Here is a 21014-nt window from a genome sequence, read left to right on the forward strand (position 1 = left end):
CAACAAAAAGAAACTCTTTTTTTCTTTCTTTTACAAACGCAAAGATGTTTGAACCACTTTCCCTTCTTCTTTTCTGCTCTGTCAGACTCGCTAATTGGTTGTGTGTGCAAAAACCACAGCTAATTCATTTAAAGGGAACTGCAGTCAGTTCTGTGAATCTTGATTGCGCTGTAGTAACTTCTGCATATTTGGCTCATATATCAGTATTTCTGAGAAGTATGCAAGGAGGACAGCGCGATGAACTGACACATTTATTCATTACTGAAGACTACATCTCTGACAGCTTCTGACAGGTTTCCTAGAACACACTCATCTCTATCAGTGTTGGTAACCCTGCACTAGTGCTCGCTGTTTGCGCTTATGTGTGTGTGTGTGCGCACGCGTGTATGTGTGTGTTTGTTTCCCACATCCTCCATGATGCCACAGATGAAGCTGATTGTGAATGTGATCTGTTCTAGTGATCTGCTGGCTGCTCATGTACACGTACCAGAAACCAGTGTGTACAGAGGTGGTTGTCAGAGTTTTTTTTCTTAGTCAAGGCAAGTTGTAAAAATATTTTCTGCGACTGGATTGAGAAAGAGCAGATCTGAACAGTGAAATGCATAAACTAAGCTTCGTAGCAAGTGTCTTTACAATGATGCTAAGTGTAAATGATCTAACCTGTACATGGCAAACTGTGAGATCACATTTGGCTCAAAATTCATTTAAAAAAAATGTTGCTTTCACATTTGAGAGTTAACACACCAGTTTGCATCATTAAAATATAAACTTGATTCACATCTGCTTTTTAAGTCATATTCTGCTCTCAATTTGAAAGAGATCCTGCACACACATCAATGCTCTAACCTTAAAAGAGACAAAGTGCAACAGCAACATTCATGCAAAATCTTCAGTGCATTATTTATCAATGGTTTTTGTAGTAATTCTTTGAAATCTCTATGAATGCACCCATGTTTAGTCTAGCAGAATATGCAGCGTCTGAGAAGTAAGTAAACACAAATAATTTAGATGCAAATGTTGCAGTATAAACGCGATAGAAACCTCACAAGTGGTTGAACATCTGAAGATCGTCTAAAGAGAGCTGCAAGACCGAGAATCTATTTCTGTCCTGTCGACTATGGAGAAAAACCTCAGGAGAGTTTATCTGGGTGACACAAGCAACAGGTGGTGGAGGCTGGTTGAAGTGTAGGCTGGCGAAAACAATGCCAGCTGCTTCACGTCACCACAGTGTTAGCTGCAGCTGTAGCTACAGTATAAACACATTAAAAAAGGAGGAACATGTGAGGAATTTGTCTGCAGGAGACACAATTCAGGCCAAGATGTAAACTGTTCACCTGAGCCAGATTATAAAACAGGCTGGTTAAAAGCTCAGTAATCAATTTAAAGGTGAAATCTGGCTGTTTTTTTGTGTTTTTTTTAAAATATATATAGGGCTGCAATTAGCCCAAGATTTTCATTATCAGTTAATTGCCTTGTCTATTAAATGTCAGATGATAATGAAAATGCCTGTTTATAATTAACCAGAGTCAAAAGTGAGTCTTCAAAAGTCTAACACAAAGATATTAGATTAGAAGTGCATCAAAACAGGCTGAAACAAGCACTTTTTTGTTTTGCATTTTAGCTTAAAATATTTTGTTGCAGTCAACAAGTCTTATGTGAAAAGACTTCTCCTGGACTTTCCCAGCCTATCTGTTGCTCTTAACCCCAAAACCTCTCAGTCGTACTGAGGATGTAAATATTCAAAAACAGGTCACAAATCTAGAGTTGAATTTTTTTTAAAAGGCAAACAATATTCTCACGGGAGTTAATTGTTTATTCACTGGGGACTGTTTTCACCTGCGGATGTTTTGTTTGTAGTGAGTTTTTACAGTGTTTGGGATTTAAGAAAAAGCCTTATCCTTTAAAATATGCAGCATGAGGAAGAGATATGCATCAATGATCCCCCAACCTGAAAGCAGGACAAGCACAGACAGATGTGTCGATTACTGCAAGTAAGGTCAAGGTCTCCTCCGCCTCACCAAGCTCTCTTTAAAATGGCTTCATGCACACACACTTTTTCAACATCTCTCCAGAGACCAGTTTGGTAACCCCGCTGAGTCTGAAGGTCAGTCCATCACACACACATGCACGCACCCCTGGACAGCGTTGGCTATGGTGACCCTCAGAGGGATAGTGGAATGTTGAGTGTCAGTCAGTTGCCACGGCGACGGCCTTGAGAAAGGGACCCTGGGAAGATCGTTTTGGACTCCAAACATCCTGTGTGTCACCCGTGTGTGGGTGTGTGCGCTTAAACTGTAGACGTGTTTGTGACTGTGTGGGTGAGAGGTTGCATGGTTGCATCTGTTGCTGTCTCCATTTGTTTGTTTGTGAGCTACTTTCATCAACTGTTTGTGCATGCCGCTGTGTGTGTGTGTGTGTGCATTTGTGTGTGTGTGTGTAAACCTGTGTGAATGTGTTGAAACTTATTAAACTCACCTTGATGAGCTGCAGCATTGCTGATATTTTTCTTCTGTCTTCAGTCTTAACCTTGCAACACCGATATAGGCCATATTGTCACTGCTGCGTATCTGCTTCTCATATTCACAATATCAGTCCTTCATCTGTGTGTCTGTGTGAAGTTGAAACGGTGTAGTGAAAGTTGACTCAATCTGAAAAGAGCAGAGAGTGAAAACTGAAAAGTCACTGTGGGTTCATAATATTACCCGTGACAGATCAGCATCACTAAATATTTTAAATTAATATGCAATATTGTTGTTGCTGAGAAAGAATGAAACTCATCAGATCATTTTTATGGTACAGTAAGCTGACTGTCGTTCATCTGGCAGTTTTACAAAATATTTTTAATAACTAGCACAGAGCTCAATCTGTTTTTATTAAGGTTTTATTAATTGAATAATCATAAAAAGTACATTAAATATTGTAAAAAATGTTCCTCACTATTTCTTGAAGCCTAAAGGCACTTCCTCAATTTGCTTGTTTTGTCCAACAAATACTCCAAAACTCAATATTTTTAAATATAAAGTGATACAGAAAAAGAGAAATATAGCAAATCCTTCAATTTGAGAAGCTGCCATAAGTGAAAATTTGGCTTTTTTTATCCCTTGATAACTTATTCAGTCCCACTGTCAACTCATGCAGAACGGTCAAACATTGTTCAAAGTTCCAGTGGAGTTCTCTGGAAGTTTCAGACTGAATTTGAGCAAATGTGTTTTGAATTATTAAAAATACATCTTAAAATATTTTCCATTTGATGCAGTTGAGCCTCGTGTTTTAAATGTTTCACTCAGTGTGAACGTCACAGAGCTTCAATGAAGTGCTCCAACAAGCTGATGAAGAATATATGGGATACTGTCATATGATGCACGGCATGAGAAATTTATCAGCCTGTAAAGGAGAAATTGATGGAAAGCAGACGTCAAGAGTGTAAAAGATTAATTGACTAATTAAATAATAATTAACATAGTAATGTAACATAGATCAAGTTGTATCAGCAGGGGAGAAATAGGTCATCTGTCAGCACACATTAAGCTGTAGTTGCTATGATATATAAAACCTGCTTTATTTACATGTGAACAAGTCTTGGTTTACACTCACAGCTTTGATGCATCAATAAATAACTTCATATTTTGACATTATATCCTTTGTTGAAGGAAACATTAAATGCAATGCTATCCTGAATAAATAATAACTAATACATTGAAGTTATAAGTGCGCAGTCACAAATGTTTTGAGACAATTTGTTCACAGTTGCAGGATGAGGACCAGTAGTATCGTAAGTGTTCGGTGTAATTCACCTGAGCTCTGTTGGCAAACGGTCGATGGAGCTGTTGACACAAAGAGGATTGATGATTTAAGACACTAACACAAAGCGTCTCCGAGGGCTTCACTGTAAATTTACACACTCATTACGCTCCCTCTCTGCCCGGATCTGTCCGATACATCCATTCGTCTTCCTCTCCTGGAGCGTGTGTGTGTGTGTGTGTGTGTGTGTGTGTGTGTGTTTGTGTTTAGAGGTATCTGGCCCCCGGTGATATTTGGTGATGACATGTTGCATTAGCTTTTGTGTTTTTGTGCAGTCTCTATAGTAAACGATTAGGTCTCCAGTCGAGTTTCTCTTCCAAAAACCTGTCAATAACACACCTGCACACATTGTGGAGACACTACAAAACATGAAAACACATTTTGTGCCCACACTGTTTTGTTTTATTGTTTGAGGAAAGTCTGAAAGGAGTTTTATGCGGATTGGGAAATAAAGGAAGAGAAGGGCAAAGGCCTGGTCAGTGGGTGAGCGTTTTTCTTTGTTTGTTTTTTATGTGTGTGTGTGTGTGTGTGTGTGTGTGTGTGTGTGTGTGTGTGTGTGTGTGTGTGTGTGTGTGTGTGTGTGTGTGTGTGTGTGTGTGTGTGTGTGTGTGTGTGTGTGTGTGTGTGTGTTCTCTCCGGAGAGCATTACAGATTACAGTTTGCAGAAATAGGAAATGTGAAATGTGAGCTTGAACTTGCTCCCCTGATGAAGTTGATTCACAGAAATCTGGCCTGTTATGCTGTTGCTCAACCAGTCAGACATCTGCTGCCTGATTTTTTTTTCTTCTTCTTTTTTTTTTCCCTCCGCAGAGACATATGGTTCCTCAAAGATGCTCTTAGTCAGAAACTCATTCACATTCTCACAATAAATTCCTCTCAATGAGTCACACTCGGCTCATATGCTCAGTGACACACACACACACACACACACACACACAGAGAGTAACGGATCTCATTAGCTGTTGCACCTGTGTGAGTTACCGTATGATGTTGATGCCGAACAATGGCTCCTCTGTTTTGATGTGTTGGCATGAAGTAGATGCATAAATAAATATTCATTAACTTTAACAATGCAAACAAAAGCTGCTCACCCTAAAGTCAAGGGTTGTTTTTTCTGAACGGTTTGAATAATGCTCTCTTCAGCGTGCATTAAAAATAGAGTCCAGTGTTAACACAGTACACAGATGGACAAATAAATATTTTTTAATTTAAATAATTAATGTTATGGAGCATAATACCAAAGCTCGCTTGTATGTTCAAACCTGCCTGACAGAAACTGATTCTGACTTAAAGGTAGCATTACATGTCCAAACATGTCTAAACAGTTATACTAGTAATAATACATCCAAAATTAAAAACATTTCTTTTTAAATAAACATCAGGGTCTCACCAAAAGTGTCCATTTAGCAGCTGTTCTGGAGTTTTTGATCATATTACGTGATCTCCATCAGCACATGGAGTTGTCACAGATCAGTAGATGTTCAAATCAGCATTTTTAGGGATTTTTTTTGTCCATTTTGTCTTAAAAAAAATCAGAGGTTCAAAGTTTATTCTTTATTATGCAACCAGAAGTTGACAGAGCAGTCAAAAATATGCTTTAGAAGATCAAGTGATATAATCAAAAGTTCTAGAACTGCTACTAAATTGACCATGAGGTGAGGATGTTTAGTCAGTCGCTGTTTCCTGATACAAGAATGAACTCTGAAACACACTTTTTAAGATTCATCTTACTGTATGACTCCATTACTAAATTAACACGATTTTAGGATCTTATTTTTAGATACTCTGAATCTAAATCTAAGGATCTTTCCTCCAAGTACGCACACATCATCTTTTGCGTTATCTCTCTGTCTTTTGTCACAGGACAGTTATGAGTAAAGCTGTCAGATTTAACCTGAATCTGGAGAAGCAGAAACCAATTTCTCTGAACATCCTGGATTAAAATTCAGCTGTTGCAGCAATTTGGTGCACAAGCTACACTTTTTCTCAGTTTCTCATTCACTGACTCAGATCTCGCTAAATGAGTCATATCCCTCTCATCTCTGCGTCACTGTGCTTTTAGTTGATAAAAGTAGACACTGTGGTTGAAACAGAGCGTTCACAGTGACGGCGTCCATTCACAACACTGGCGAGCTAAGGAAATTGGGCGGGTGGGAGGTTAATCTATTCTTTTGATGTGTGTGTGTGTGTGTGTTCCTGCCTGTTTTTATGTGTGTGTATATATGTGTGTAGAGGATTAACATAGACATTCCTCAGGCTCACACACTGTCACATAGACTCAAACTCATCCGGTGCACAAAAACCCTGGAATCTGTCGTCCCTGCTCTTTCTTCTGGTCTTCATCCCTTCCTCTCTCCCACTCAACACTGTGTCTTTCACTGTCTCGTCTGTTTCCTTTCGCCACTCTTGCTGCTCTGTTGCGTTACTCACCCTTCAACTTTTTTTTTTTTCCTACTCTCTTGCATATGCCCATCACATCTTGTGAGGATCCATGTTTTTATAGGACAAAGCTCACATTAAGTGCTGCTACTTCCAGCCAGAGCTAGTTAATAATTTGATATTGGCATGAATCTATGACTGCAAGTAGCCTAACGATTATTTTCATCATTGATTAATCAGTCGATTATTTCCTCAGTTAATTGATTCATTGTCAGGTCCATAAAATGTTAGGAGATGGTGAAAAATGTCAATCAATGTTTCAATGACGAGACTAAAGAAACCAGAAAATATTCATATTTGAGAAGCTGGAATCAGAGAATTTGGACTTATTTTCTTTTTTTAAAATCACTTAAACCATTAATTGATTATCAAAATAATTGGGGATTAATTTAATAGTTTGCAACTAATCGATTAATTAATTATTGCAGCTCTACATGTATCATCTTTTCTTGTTATAATAGTGTAATATTGTACCACATAATTTTTAATCCATTAAATACTGGAAAATACTGTGTCATATCTATATTTATATAAAAAATTACCACAATTCGAGCTGGAACAAATAGTTGAATAATTTATTCAACCTTCCTAATTGATTTAATTATTAAAAATATCAAACATTCTCTGGTTTTAGCTTCTCAAATGAAAGGATTATTTCACTGTTTTCTAAACTTTTATTTGGACAGTTTCATTTGATTACTGGAAAATTAAATTAATCATTAGTTGCAGCCCTAATAGCAATGTTAATGTAATTTTTTGCCCAGAGGCATTTGATGCCTTCATTACACAGTCGAGCCGTGACAGGAAGTTAGTGGGAAGAGAGAAATGGGAACATCATACATCAAAGGTTCCCAGTTTGATGCAAACTGAAGGTGTTGCAGTTCACGGTCAGCGCCATTACATCTTGAGCCACCAGGGGACCTGTAACATTATTATCACGATCACCCACCCAGAACTGCTTTCAAGATACACTATCTGTAGATGAGTTGCTCTGATTTCACTAGAAAACTGCTAAACATAAAAAGCCTGAAATTTCACAGAATTTCACACCAAGGGTGACAGACCGTTAGCGCTGTAGTCAGCAATTGAGGTGTTTTCTTGCAACTAAATGAAGGTTATATTTATGTTCAGTGTAAAATGTATTGTTTTTGTGCTTAAAGACTAACAAAGAAGTTGCATTTCCTTCCTTATAAAACATTTGCAACCCTGTTTTTTTAAGTATTTTAAATCCTGCATTGATGACCTCCATGTTTACTGGCTGCTTCTTCTTTGCTGCCTTTCTTGGCTTCTCACAGCCACCTGTAGATCAGTTGAATAAGTGTGAAACCAGGACTGTGAGTTGCATCACCGGCATCCTCGTGTGCCTGCATGATGCAAAGAACCCACACAGTGAAACACTGTTATGTAGTGCTAAGTAGGTCAGAAACTCCACAAGTTACCTTTTAAGTTGTTCAGCATTTTATGTATAAAATGTCAGAATATACTGAACAAAATTCAAGCGCCTAAGTCACTCGTTATGCCGATTCAACAGTCCAAAACCAAAAGATGTTTAGTTTTTATTGTTGATTTCTGTTGATCAATATGTGAACTAACACTTAAGACCATTAAATTGTCACGCTTTGGGTTTGATGACACACCAGGACGTTTGATGCATCTGCTCCCTCCCAGTTTGTCATTGTCTGTTCGTAGTTTGTACTTTCAAATCCTAAAAACTAAATCTGATGTTTATATTAGTGGAAGATAGTTGATCATCACCATTGCTTGTTAGAAGGCAGAGAAATGATCCATCCTCATATAACACCTGAGTTTTTAAGTGTAATCCACACCACCAAATGCAGCACACATATGCAGCACGCATACCAAACATGTGACGCACGCTACTCTCTAATCTTTCAATCAGAACTGCTGACTCTCTCGTCTCCACGTGTTTCTATCAGCTGTCAGCCAGGCTTCGGTTCACAAGTGACTTCTGACCCAACATGCCACAGGCCTATACACATGGCTGACCGAGTCATCCATCCATGTGTGTGTGTGTTTACGCCGGTGGCTCCGTTAGCACTCATATGTATCTGGAGGCTCGGGGAGCCTCTGCATCGTGGTATTAGTGACATGTGATTAGTTTGCGCGCACACATGTGTGCCTGTTGCTGTGCATCCATGGATGTGCACACACGCTCCTCCTCTTTATCATTTTTATGTCCAGCTAGGTTTCAGGTTTACCTGCTTGGGACAGACCGCCTGAGGGAAGGGTCAGCATGTGCATCCTGATACTCAGAGTGCGTCTGAATTAGTCAGGGTCGCAAAAATAATGGTTTACTCAACGTGCAGAAAAGGTCGCAAGCTTGACTCAAAGTTACAATATCAGGAGTTCATGCAGTGTGCCACAGTTCAAAGAGCCACCAGGAAGCCCCTCATATCTCATTTAACATTCTTCAAATACACAGTTTGTCCTGGTGGGGCCGACCTTGGAGCGCTGCCATGAGAACTCCCATCATGCTCTTCTTCCTGCATTTCACTGCGCTTTCTTTCACCAAGGGAGGCTTCAGTTTCAACGGATTCTCACACACACACACACAGACACGCACACATTCAAAGATAAAAGATAAAGAGTGTGTCCTCATTCACACACATTCACTCAGATAAACTCATAAAGTGGGCCATCTGGCTCCCATTTATTTGGTGTAGAATATAGAGAGAGGCCACGTCCATGTTAATCTGTGTACAAACTGTCCTTTGGTGGATGTGTGTGATGCGTCGCTCATCTGGTCAGCTTTAAAATAACATGGCGGTGGCTCCCTGCACAAGAATATTTCCGGTTTACTTTGTTGTACGTCTCAAATTGGCCTAAAATCATCTTAATTAATAAGCATAAAACATCAGAAAAATGTGTCCAAGATGATCAGATACTTATAGTCTAAATCCAAAAGATATTCAATTAACTACAGTGTGAAGACACAGGCAGCAAATTCTCTCATTTAAGATGTTGAAACCATTAAATGTGACAGTTTTGCTTAAAAACTGACTGAAACAATGTATCAATTATTAAAATAGTTGCTGAATAATTTTCTGTCAATCAATTAATTGACTAATCATTGCAGTTTCTACTTTGTTATTAGGCCAATAAGTTTAAATATATATTATTGTGCCATTGAGGAAATAAGTTACAAAGATTGAGTTTGGCTGTTGCATCACTTTGAGTTGAACTGAGATTGGTCTGCCTCTTTTCTTTGGCTTTTGACACCACGTAGAGTGTTGATTTTATTTTGTACACATGCATATTTTTATTTTATGGATTTTATTTTATTGATTTTATCTTTCTATTGTGTACTTTATCTTTTTATTGTGCTTCTATTGTGTTATCTATTTATTGTGTTTTATCTTGTTGTGCAGCACTTAGGCAACCTTGTGTTTGTTAAAATCGTGCTATATAAATAAAGTGGATTGGGTTAACAGAGCTCCACCACAAAAAACTGGGTCAAAAAGGTTGATTCACCTGAATCACTAAAATCATATATCCCTACAGTACTTAGCTCTAACTTTAACCAGACATGCAGATAGTTTGACTTTTATTTGCCCACTAAGACACCTGCTGCCACTTCAAACAACAGAAACAACAGAGCTGAACAGTGTTTGGTTTATTAAAAACAGTCACATCTGTAAAACCTAAAAGCTGCATAAGTTCACAGAAACATGCTCTATTTATTCTTACAGTGCACACAGACAACACTGAGCCGTCCTTCCTCATTAGACGTATGAGGAAGCAGCAGTAAAAAAAAAAAAAAAGACTTTAAATGTGACAAAATGTAATCCTAATCAGAATGGTAAACACTCCCGTTGGATTCATAACGGGAGTGTTTTATTATCTTTCTGTGTTTCAGTTTCTTCTTTCTGTTTCTCTTCTGTGTCACTTTTCATGAGTAATGTCCGATCTGTCTGACAGTCATCATGTCTTCATCGTGTTTTTCAGGCCTCCAGTCCCAAGCTGACGACTCACTGCTCAGATATCCAAGAAGTCCGTCGTTGCACCCGGCTGGAGATGCCCGACAATTTAAACACATTCGTTTTAAAGGTGCGTACGGAAACAAAATTCCTTCCCCTGTTTAAACTGTGTCTGATGAAAGGATGAAAACCTTGAGTTACGGTTTGTAGACTGGGCCCGCTGAGATGTTTACATCCACAGCGCTTAGATCTTCAACCCTCAATTCAACATGAAGAGGAAACAAGACAATCCTCGTGTCATATTATCTCATAACAAAACTCAGCAAACAGTTTTAATTTAGAATTTGCTGTTTAGACTTGAAGTGATACTCCACCCAAGGCTTTTATCACCTCCTGTAGGCTCGAAAGTTTCTCGCTTCCAAACAGTGACTTGAATCATGTTGCTTTTAATGATTGCCAGTACACCCAAAGAGACATCAAGCAATCACCAAAATATGACTTAATGCACGGCCTAAGTTCCTCTGCTGTCCTCTATGAAGTTTTGCCATAGTCTGAATTTGTGTCTCTGCTTATCTTAAATGGAGAAGAACAGGACATGTTAGTGTTTTTTTTAAAGTGTTTCAGCTGTGAAAACTTGACACCATTGCAGTTTATTATAAACAACATGAATGCTGAAGATGTTTACAACTTCAGTTCACAGTGAAGCTACAAACTACACACTTTTACAGCCGCAGAAGCGAGTGTTTGGTCACAGTTTAGCTCATCAGTGGTTAAAGGTGTGCTGACTTTGTCTATCTCTACCACCTGACGACCACTGAAACGAATGCATTAGAGAAAATAGGCTGCATCTAAAATTGCTGATCACTCTCTGCTATCACTTTCTTCAGTTTATAAAATAGTTTATACAAAACGTCTCTGAATACTGTTAGTATCGCTCCTGTTTGAGGAAATGCCCTCTGAGATGCAGTAAAGATGACCTAAGTCCATTTCCTGAGGTTATTTGAACCTCAGATTTTTGTTTCCTATGCAGTTCTATATCATGCTTTTTTATTTATTCATGCGTTTTATGATTTTTTCATAATTTCATAATTTGTCCAGTCTGTCCTGTTGCACAATGAGCTCAGCAAAGTACATTCTTAACACCTTTAGCTGTTCATTCAACAGTTTTCATCATTAAAATAGACACATCTTTGCTTGAAATAAAACTAAGCAACAAGTAAAATATTAATATCACGCTCTACATACAGTATGTGCTGTCAGTATGTGTGATATATATCCATGCATTGCAGCAGAAAAACTTTTTATGTATCTTAATTGCTTCATTCATTAGCAATGTTGGCTTAAATTGTGGCGTTCAGACTTTGGACAGCAGCTCAGTGTCTACAGTAAATAATTTGGGATATATATTGTAAACATTGTGTATTTATATTTCTTTGTGTCTGCAGGTTAATCGAGGTAGTCTGATATTTGAGACAGACAACGACCAGCAGGTCAGCTCCTGGACCACAGAGCTAAAGGAATGTATCAGCAACAGGTGAGAAGTCATTATTTTATTTTTCAGATGTGATCCAGCTCTAAAAGTGTTTTCTGTGACTACAAATTGAACTGAAGACCTAAACATTAATTTAATTCGACATCATATATTTGTATCTGAGCCTGACTCAAAATGGAGTCACGTAATCTGTAATTTATCTTTGTAACCACACACACGCACACACACACGCACACGCACACACACACACACACACACACACACACACACACACACACACAATCGGTATATAAAGTCATCCGACTCTCTTAATGAAGCTTTTTATTGGGATTCGGAGTGGAAACATTTAGCACTTGGACTTTGGCAGTTTTTAGTGTTTGTGGGCGTGCTGTTTACTTATGCTGAATTATGTGTTTGCAAATACAAGTGAGAATACTTTCTGGACTATGTGTATATGTGAAGGAACGCGTGTGTGTGTTTGTGCGTGTGTGTGTATATACATACCAATTATTGTTTGCCTATTCCTGAGCTTGCATCAGTATGCTTTAGAGCTCAACACACTTCAGATCAGATTTCATCCTGGATATAGTTTGAATATTTCTGGTAATTACGATTTATCATGTTCATGAGTGGACTTAATATTTACACTAAAACTTTGAGAGTTAACACGTCTGGTTTGGAGTGTATTCTGTCATGTCTTGAGTGTTGAATGTAGTTTTAAAAATGAGTAAATACAATAATTTGTATATAACTTTTCCTCTGATTGAAGTGAAGGGAGCTGTGAAGTGTGTTTAATTAAGGAGGCATGGGGAATTAAGGGGCAAGAAATCACAAAAAAAGGAAAACAAGTAGATTAGACATCCTGAGAGAAGTTGTTATGAAAAGTTTAGCATGTCAATTAATACTCTTTGTTACTGTAACCAATACTGTAATACAAATGACAGGAATAGTCATTTTCAAACAGCCTAATCTTTATGAGCTATTAAAGCTTGTATAAGTTTGATCTTGTGCATGAGAGCATACATGCAACTGTGTGTGTGTGTGTGTGTGTGTGTGTGTGTGTGTGTGTGTGTGTGTGTGTGTGTGTGTGTGTGTGTGTGTGTGTGTGTGTGTGTGTGTGTGTGTGTGTGTGTGTGTGTGTGTGTGTGTGTGTGTGTGTGTGTGTATGTGTGTGTGTTTGGGGTTTTGGACTGTGAGAGGAAGTGTGGGGGAGGACTCGGAGACCTTTCTCATTTCTGCAGATGTCTGGAATGTGTACACACATACGCATACACACACACACACACACACACACACTCTGAGGTAGGGTCAGAGTTTACTCTTTAATTCGTTGTTTATTCAGATACTTTATCAAGCTGTATAATTTATTCCTCTACTCCTCCCTTTTATCAAAACTTTTCAAACCGTGCGCAAGTTTATTTATAGAGAAAAGGAGAAATCTGTTCTCTGAAACTCTCACTTTTTTCTGGGAGAAAGTTGGGAGGCCTCTGTCTCCATATCCATATTTTGGTCTCTATCAACTCCTGAGGAAAACATCTGGCTCTTTAGCTGCTAAATGCTCCACTTTGTTCTCCAGCTCGTTGCTATCTGTGTGTGTTTGTGGTTTATTGCTGAGCAGGTAGTGTACAGGGGGGGTTTTAGAGCTTTTTCTCTCAAAGTTTCACCCAAACGGCCAAACTATTAATTGAAACTCACTCTAAAGCTCGGTAAAGTCAAGAGGAGCAGCAGAGTCTGATGATAAGTGTCTGTAGGTTCATCACAATGAGCTCCTCTGACATTACACATAGTCATTTGATACGCTGTTATTACCGAAAATGTAAATCATAGCCACTTTAAATATAAGGCAGCCATTAGTTTAAGTTTTCCTCATTGTCAAGACATGAAGAAAACGAACAGTGTGTTAGTCTGTCTCTCATTAATATCAGTCTTCTTTACCTTGTCTTTGCAACTTCTTCCTACTAAAGACATACATTCTCAGAAACACATTCCCAATATTTAGTTTTATATTTGTAAAAAAACACTCAATACCTTTCTTAAACAGGTAGACACTGCAGGTTGTAGCAAAAATGACCTGAACAGGAGTAATTACTACATTTTTTGGGGGGCTATTTTCATTGTTAGATTAATACACATTTGGTCCTCTAGTGAGTGGGTTTTCATGGCAGGTTTCAGCTATATAGACAACACTTGTTAGTAGAATCTTTTAAGTGTTGGTTTTGATCGTTTGATGGGATTTGTTGCTAATAATGAGAATATAGAGATATCAACAATCTAATCCTGGAAGCCAAAATGTCCGTTTGACCTCATTTATAGCAAATAAAAACCCAAAATGATTCTTACAAAGATAGAAGTGCAAGAACACACACAGCGTGAGGAGAAAGGAGACTTGTCTTCCTGTTATGCAGAGTGCTGCAAACTCAAGTCAGCATTTTAGCAGGATTTGCTCTGGCTTCCCTCTTTAACCTTTCCTGTTCTCATCTCTGTGTGTACACACTCATACTGCGTGCGTGCGTGCGTGCGTGCGTGCGTGCGTGCGTGCGTGCGTGCGTGCGTGCGTGCGTGCGTGCGGTGAAACAGAAGAACAGTAAGTCTTAGTCTGAACTGGTGAACTGGACTCACTTCCTGTCTTTGCTCTGTGTCTTTGTGTTCCTTCAGCCTGCTGTTTCCTCCATTTTCACTAGACTCACCCCACCAACAGACACACACACACACACACACACCTCTCTCTCTTTTTCTTTCTCACCATCTCTGTTGCTCTGCACTTAATAAGAGTGCTGCATGTAGCATGTTAACGCCTCTAATTCATCAACACGTTTATTTTTGAGACACTGATGTAATTACAGCTGCTAAATGAGACATTTGTAGCTTCAGCACTTAATTTTACACCAACTTAAATATCTTCTCACTTTAAAACAGAAAGAAGATGCAGATTTCCCTGCACAGGCAGAGCTGAAGCTCTCAGATAAAGAAAGATAGTGACACTAATGGGACAAATGACTTTTTATTGAATTAAATAATTATGAAATGTTCCTCTTCAGGGCTCCATGATGAGAGTAACATTAATGTGCAGTGGCTGATACAGATAGTGTGTGTATGTGTGTGTAATCTGAACGTTTTCTCGTCCTAGGTCAGGCAGTGTGGATCTGGAGCCCCTCCCCTCTCCAGCTGACAGCTCTGTTCCAACCAATCACAGAGGGAGTTCAGAGTCAGGAAGTCATAGTGAGTGGTGGGATTTTGGGGGGGGTCTCATCGGATACATCCTACAATCAGGATATAGTTGTGTGTTTGTATAGCTCAAAAATTCTACTTTTAAAACTTCAGCTTAACATTTCTGTGGCAAAATCTGACACCTTGATGTCCAGAGAGGAACGTAACGTTTAACCCCTGCTGGTCTGCTGCTTTAAATAAATACACAAACCTTGTTTTTATGAAGGAATTTAATAGCAGCCCCATTAATTAAAAGATAGTTATGATTTATGTCTTGGCAGATTAATCGATAATGAAACACGTGTCTCTGTTCTTCCCTCCAGTTCCCCTCACCTTCGCCCCACCAGAGCAGGTTGTCCAGAAGACTGATCACTTCCTGTTCTCCTACCCCTGGTTCCACGGGCCCATCTCCCGAGTCAAGGCAGCCTACCTGGTGCAGAGCTCTGGACCAGAGGGACATGGAGTGTTTCTGGTCCGACAGAGCGAGACTCGCAGGGGAGACTACGTCCTCACATTTAACTACCAAGGAAAAGCAAAGGTATGGATTTGCAACATCTACTGTCTGATTAACTTAGTCTGCATTCACACTGGCCCTTCAGTCCACATCTGGAAGTGGTTCACCTAAAAAACATTGGGTAATATTGTATGAATGAACACTAATTTCTTGGCAACTGTGGTAAACACTTAAGTAAGATAAGTCAGCATTATGCAAACATACAGCTGATATGAACCATTAAAAACAAGTGTGAATACAGACCAGTGGCGTAAGGAGGAGGAGGAAGTGGCATTTTTCAGCTCTAGTTCAAAAAGTGTTAAAAAAATCATTTTAAACGTCTTTTCTTGTTGTCTGTGTCTTTCTGCAGCACCTGCGCCTCTCTCTAACAGAATGGGGTCAGTGCAGGGTACAGCACCTGCGCTTCCCTTCCGTCATGGACATGCTCAGTCACTTCCGCCTCTTCCCCATCCCTCTGGAGTGCGGAGCCGCCGGTGCCGTCACGCTGTCCAGCTTCGTAGTGGCGGGCTCCAGCCCTCCGTCACAGGGTAACACTCTCTTTCATATCTCTTCATCAAACTGAAATAATATTGATGTCTGTGTTGGCAGTGATGTCAGGGTCTTGATTTATGAATCAACATTACAAGTTATGTTTTTGAAGGTGTGGCCATCATTTATGTCAGTTTTAGCAACATTATATATAACCAAAGTAATCATATTAGCTACAGTAAAGTCTAACGACGTAGTCTCACTCTTTGATGGAAGTGATAACAAGCAGCCTGTGACGAGAGGCTGGAAGTAGGGAGAAAAGGTTTGGAACCACTGATGTAAATTACTTCATGTAGAAGTAAAAAACACATGAAATATTGGATTGAACCGTTCATTATGCAGGAAACTGTGCACAACTGTACTAACCAAAGTAGGTTAATGAAGAGGTCAGTTTGTAAACTTTTATAGGCTGTTACAAAATATAGTTCATGTTATCATTTTATTGTTTTATTATCTACCATTTAATATTGATGCATCAGATATCTCAGCAATGAACTTAATGATTACAGTCATCTTATTACTCACAGACTTGACGATCAAAACTATAATTAACCAGAGTTATCCTTTAATGACATCAATCCAGTGATCTTGTGTTATTGTGCATGTCTGATTTCCTCCTCTCTCTTCCTCAGGTCAGCTCTCCAACGCTCTCCTGGTCCCCTTCTCCCTGCATCGCTGGAACTCGGAGCCCAACTTGGCTCACTGCAGCCTGGCTCGCAGCTCCAGCCAGCCTCACTCCTCCTCCTCCACCACCTCCAGTCCGAGCTCCGTCTCCCAGCCGGGAAACCACCCGTTTCTTCGCGCCAACGTTGCCCCTCCTCCATCAGCCCCTGTTCCTTTGCGTCGGAGTGAGTCAGTGGGCAGGGCGCCCCTGCTTCGCCACACCAACCCCCGCACTTCCATCATCCCTCAGCGGGACTCAGACTATGAGCTGGAGCCGGAGCGCAGTCGCAAGCGGGCGATAGACAACCAGTACATGTTGCTCTGACCCCACTGAGTCACCCGCCTCCATCACCTCCAACAGACGGCAGTCTCCTGTGAAGCCAACACGCTCACACACACGCACGCATATGATCATGCACACATCATCCAGACGTATTTTGTTGCCCCACCCAGCTTCACGTGGGTGTACGAAACTCTCAGAGAGCACATGATTACAGCAGACTCATGAACTTGAGCGTGTAAGTCTTTGTCTGATGAATGCGCTGCAGTGTGTATATCACACAGAAACACACACTCACACTCACTAGGTCTGTGCTGGGTGTGTGTTTACCAGCGTCAGATCCTCACAACCTCCACCCCCTCCCCGAGTGTCCACAGTGAATGTATTTTGGGAGTTTTATAACAGTGTTGACTATGATGATTATTATTGTTTTTATTGATGTTGAGGTTGTGTGTGAGAGAGGGAGGGAGAGCCACGTGTGTAGCTGTCCTCAAGCCCGTGCAAAAAATCTTTCTACAAAGTTTGAATCCAGGTGATTTCACAGAGCTGTGCTTGACTTAACTTCTTTGGCACTTAACCTGAAGCAGTGATGGGAAAGCATTACAGCATTTACAGTGCTTGTAAAATGAGTTAAATCAAGCGCTCCTTTAAAAATGTTCAAAAGACATTTACTCTTCACACAAAGTTCCCCGTGTGGAGCAAACTCACCTTTTATACAAACACACAAACAAAAAGCACTCAATTGGAGAGTGTCTACACTCTATTAGATATTCCTCCTCTTGCACATTATCTTACATTTAAGTGCACAATGCTTTCAGTGCACTTTGGAAACAATGTGTATTTTTTCTATACACAGATTCTTTTGTAGAAAAATAAAGTAAAAAATAAAGTAAAAAGAAGTAAACTTGGTTAAAGTCAGTCGGGAAGCTGACCCGCTTCCACGACTCCTGCCCCAAACCATCACCCAAGCAATTCCAGAGAATGATCAACATTCATCAGTTTGTACCTGAAGCTGTGGGATCTCGTCGCCATTTGCGTGTGTCAGATCTGTCCATACAGTACACGAGATGAAAAGCGTTGTCCGTCAGCATGATCGCGCTGGCCTCAGTCTGGTACAATATTCACCTCCCAGTCAGCCTGTGAGTTTGTGTCCCAGCACTCGCAGGTTTAACAAAATCAGAGTGTTTTTGTTCTGTTGTAAAGCAGTGGAACCAAGTTTACTCTGTGCTTACGTACTCTGAAGAAACCTTTCTCCAGATAGTGTAGTATATATGTTTATATATTTAAAGCACCAAAGGCATTATGTGCACAAAATGAACTTTTGGGGCGAGCGTAAAGTGTCACTTGGCGTCACAGACTGCTAAAATTCAAAGAAACGGACGTAATATGTGTAGATATTCTCACCAGCCTGCAAAACTGAACAGTGGTTTAGAAATGGATGGATGAATTGATATCATCTTTCCTGATGCTTAACGAGCATAGATAATAGATAATATTTCTGCCACAAAATGCAGTCAGAAGTGTGTTTCTATCAGCAGCGTCTCTGTTCAGGATGGTACCAGAAATGCTGAAAATGTATTCTGTGGCACCAAACGCCGGCTGAGTGTAATTAAGTTAATGTCATCCCGAGCGTTACAAATGAATGATGACATATCAATTATACTTCCTTTCTATTGAGGGCGGTGGCATGAAAAGAATTTCTGTGTCACCAAAAGTGATGCTTGGCACCCTGGGGTGCACTTTGCACACATAAAGCAAAAACCTAGGCGCCCAATAACATACATGAAGTTAAGAGGCTTCACTTGAGAGGGGGAAACACTCCACATACAGAGCAACAAGAAGCAAGAATTCAATCTTGTGTCGTCCTACCAGCAATGTGATTTTTAACATTTTAGATTTAAAACGTTAAGAGTGACATTACTGAAGTCACACAAATAAAATAAAATAAAATAAAAAAACATTTATTTTCTTACAATTGTGGGAGCGGCATCATATCTGACTCTACTTTTTACACTCATAGCATTAATTATTTTTCATTTAAGTATTTCTTTTCCTGCAACTTCACCACAACGACAAATAGATAAAAACAAAGAGGACACAGCAATAATACATTTTTACACTATTTTTTAATAATCGTGATTTTCATGTTTTAAAATGATACTTAGACACCAATGATCACATATTTCCTCAGTGCAATTTGTCCTCTGGTTTTATGTTTACCCTTTAACTGGATTACCAATCGATAATTTGAGGTGCCTTTGAAGATTGTCTCGAACCACCAATTTAAAAGCTGCACTGACTAAAACAGATCTACATCACTCTACTCAGGTGTACATTTTGTCTTTTTATTTTTTTTTTTTCATACACCAATCAAACAAGCTTTTACCAAAGCAAGCGCGTCCTTCCACGTCTATTCTGGTGTCCAGTTTGTTCGTCACCTCCAGGTCTGAGTTTTCCCAAAAGAGCTGACATGTAACCAAAACTGATCCAAACCTGCTGGCGGTTCTGTCTTGAGCCAGAAATGAAAAGATCAGCCTGTGGACACCACCAGATATTTTTTATTTACCTTATCTCTCCTCTTGCCGTAGAAACAGTGACCAGCAGTAGTAATGCACATTTCCCCTAAAGATGAAACATCAAATTGTCTTTTTGTTTCCTATTTTTTTGAAGCTTCACTCACAGTAGCGGCCAGATATCTTTGGGATATAGTGTGCTAGGACTTGTCTGTTTATCTTCTAACCTCGCTTTAACACTAACTTAGCAGTTGATTAAGATTTTACCTTGGATAAGCCTACACCTGACGTAGGTTTAGACCAGATTCTGTCTGTCTCTGTGCCCTCATTTCTCTCACTTCTGTTTAGTTTTTATAAGAGAAACGCATAAATGCAACTCCATTTCCACACAAACATGATCAAGTCAGCCTCTCGTTAAGCAAAAAGTCAGCTTTGTCAACCAAAGGAACATTTTTTTTTTTTTTACAATGGTTGTGTCATTCTCTAATAATATATCGTCATTGATCAAGACTGACATCTTCGAAGTGTATATTTAATAAGGGGAACAAAAACAAAGACGTTTTGGCAAAAGTACGGTTGGTCTTCCTGCCATTTTTTCTTTTTCTTTTTTTCAAAAAAATGTGCCTGAGTTTAAACAAATCGCAGCCCTCACCACCCTTCTGGTTTTATTTCTGCTAAAGGAAAGCAACGGTATCAGTAACTAGTGTGACTATCAGTCCCCCTCTCTTTGCTCAATTTAAAAAAACAAGTCCATTTGAAGGGAGAATGACTGTGCCTTTGCCAGAAAGCTGCTGTTGCTTTTCCCCTTTTCCAAAGCTCAGGGTGTGATGTGGTGCAGAACTTTGTCGTGCAATATCTGAGATGCCCCCATGCCTCACACCTTTCTAATAGAGTTATTTTTCAATAATGTTTTTAGGGAGCAATCAAAGGCTTCTTAAATGGATGAAACAAGCATGAGAATTTAATATTTGCACCTGCTTGTAGACGGAAGAGAAAGTATTTGATGAATGCCAAATTTCCCTTGACAAAAAAAAAAATTAAAAATGCAAGTTTTAAATCCAGGGCTACCATATTGTTGAAATGCTTCATGGCTTTTTTAATTTCTTGTCTGTGCAGGAGTCGAGTTAATGCTAGAAAAGACCCCCCCCCCCCCCCATGTACCTCAGGTGTCTTGTGTGCAAGACAAATGTTCCAGCCACACCTTTAGTCTCCCTGTTTTTGGTTTTTTTTCTAAATGTCCAGTTGATGAATGTAATGTGTTCTCCATACTGTTCATTCTGTTTAATTTAGCACTGTAAACATTCCAGTTCAATCCAACATCCCCTCGACAGCCAACGGAGAAAAAAAAAAACCCCACAACAGAGCTTTTTAAATCTGTCATTGTGTTTGCATCCCTTTCAGTTGTAAGCATTCTAAATTATATTATATATATATATACATATATAAATATATATATATATCAACTGTATATTTGACTTTTTGTAAAATAAACCTAACCAAAAAAAAAATATCACATGATCAGTTTGTGATTTGTCTGTAGTGTGTGTTGTCTTGTTCTTTTTTAGTACAGGCTGTACCAAGATACGGAGCGTGAGATGAACCAGTGGAAGATATTTACTGTTCAGGTGGTGGAATGAAG

The 21014-nt window shown here is 39.4% G+C and overlaps 1 protein-coding gene across 2 annotated transcripts in view; it reads left to right on the forward strand.

Annotated features, from left to right (window-relative positions):
• sh2b3 (SH2B adaptor protein 3) overlaps positions 1-18983 on the forward strand; it is a 52963-nt gene extending 33980 nt beyond the window's left edge. For both annotated transcript variants that reach the window (XM_053326160.1, XM_053326159.1), the window contains exons 3-8: positions 10207-10308; positions 11624-11712; positions 14798-14889; positions 15201-15415; positions 15741-15918; positions 16552-18983. In XM_053326160.1, the coding sequence (XP_053182135.1) occupies positions 10207-10308; positions 11624-11712; positions 14798-14889; positions 15201-15415; positions 15741-15918; positions 16552-16907 (1032 nt within the window). In that variant the 3' untranslated portion in view covers positions 16908-18983. The remainder of the gene's footprint in view (positions 1-10206; positions 10309-11623; positions 11713-14797; positions 14890-15200; positions 15416-15740; positions 15919-16551) is intronic.
• The last annotated feature ends 2031 nt before the right edge of the window (positions 18984-21014 follow it).

This window comes from Scomber japonicus, chromosome 9, assembly GCF_027409825.1.
Source record: "Scomber japonicus isolate fScoJap1 chromosome 9, fScoJap1.pri, whole genome shotgun sequence".
In the NCBI taxonomy this organism is placed as follows: Eukaryota; Metazoa; Chordata; class Actinopteri; order Scombriformes; family Scombridae; genus Scomber; species Scomber japonicus.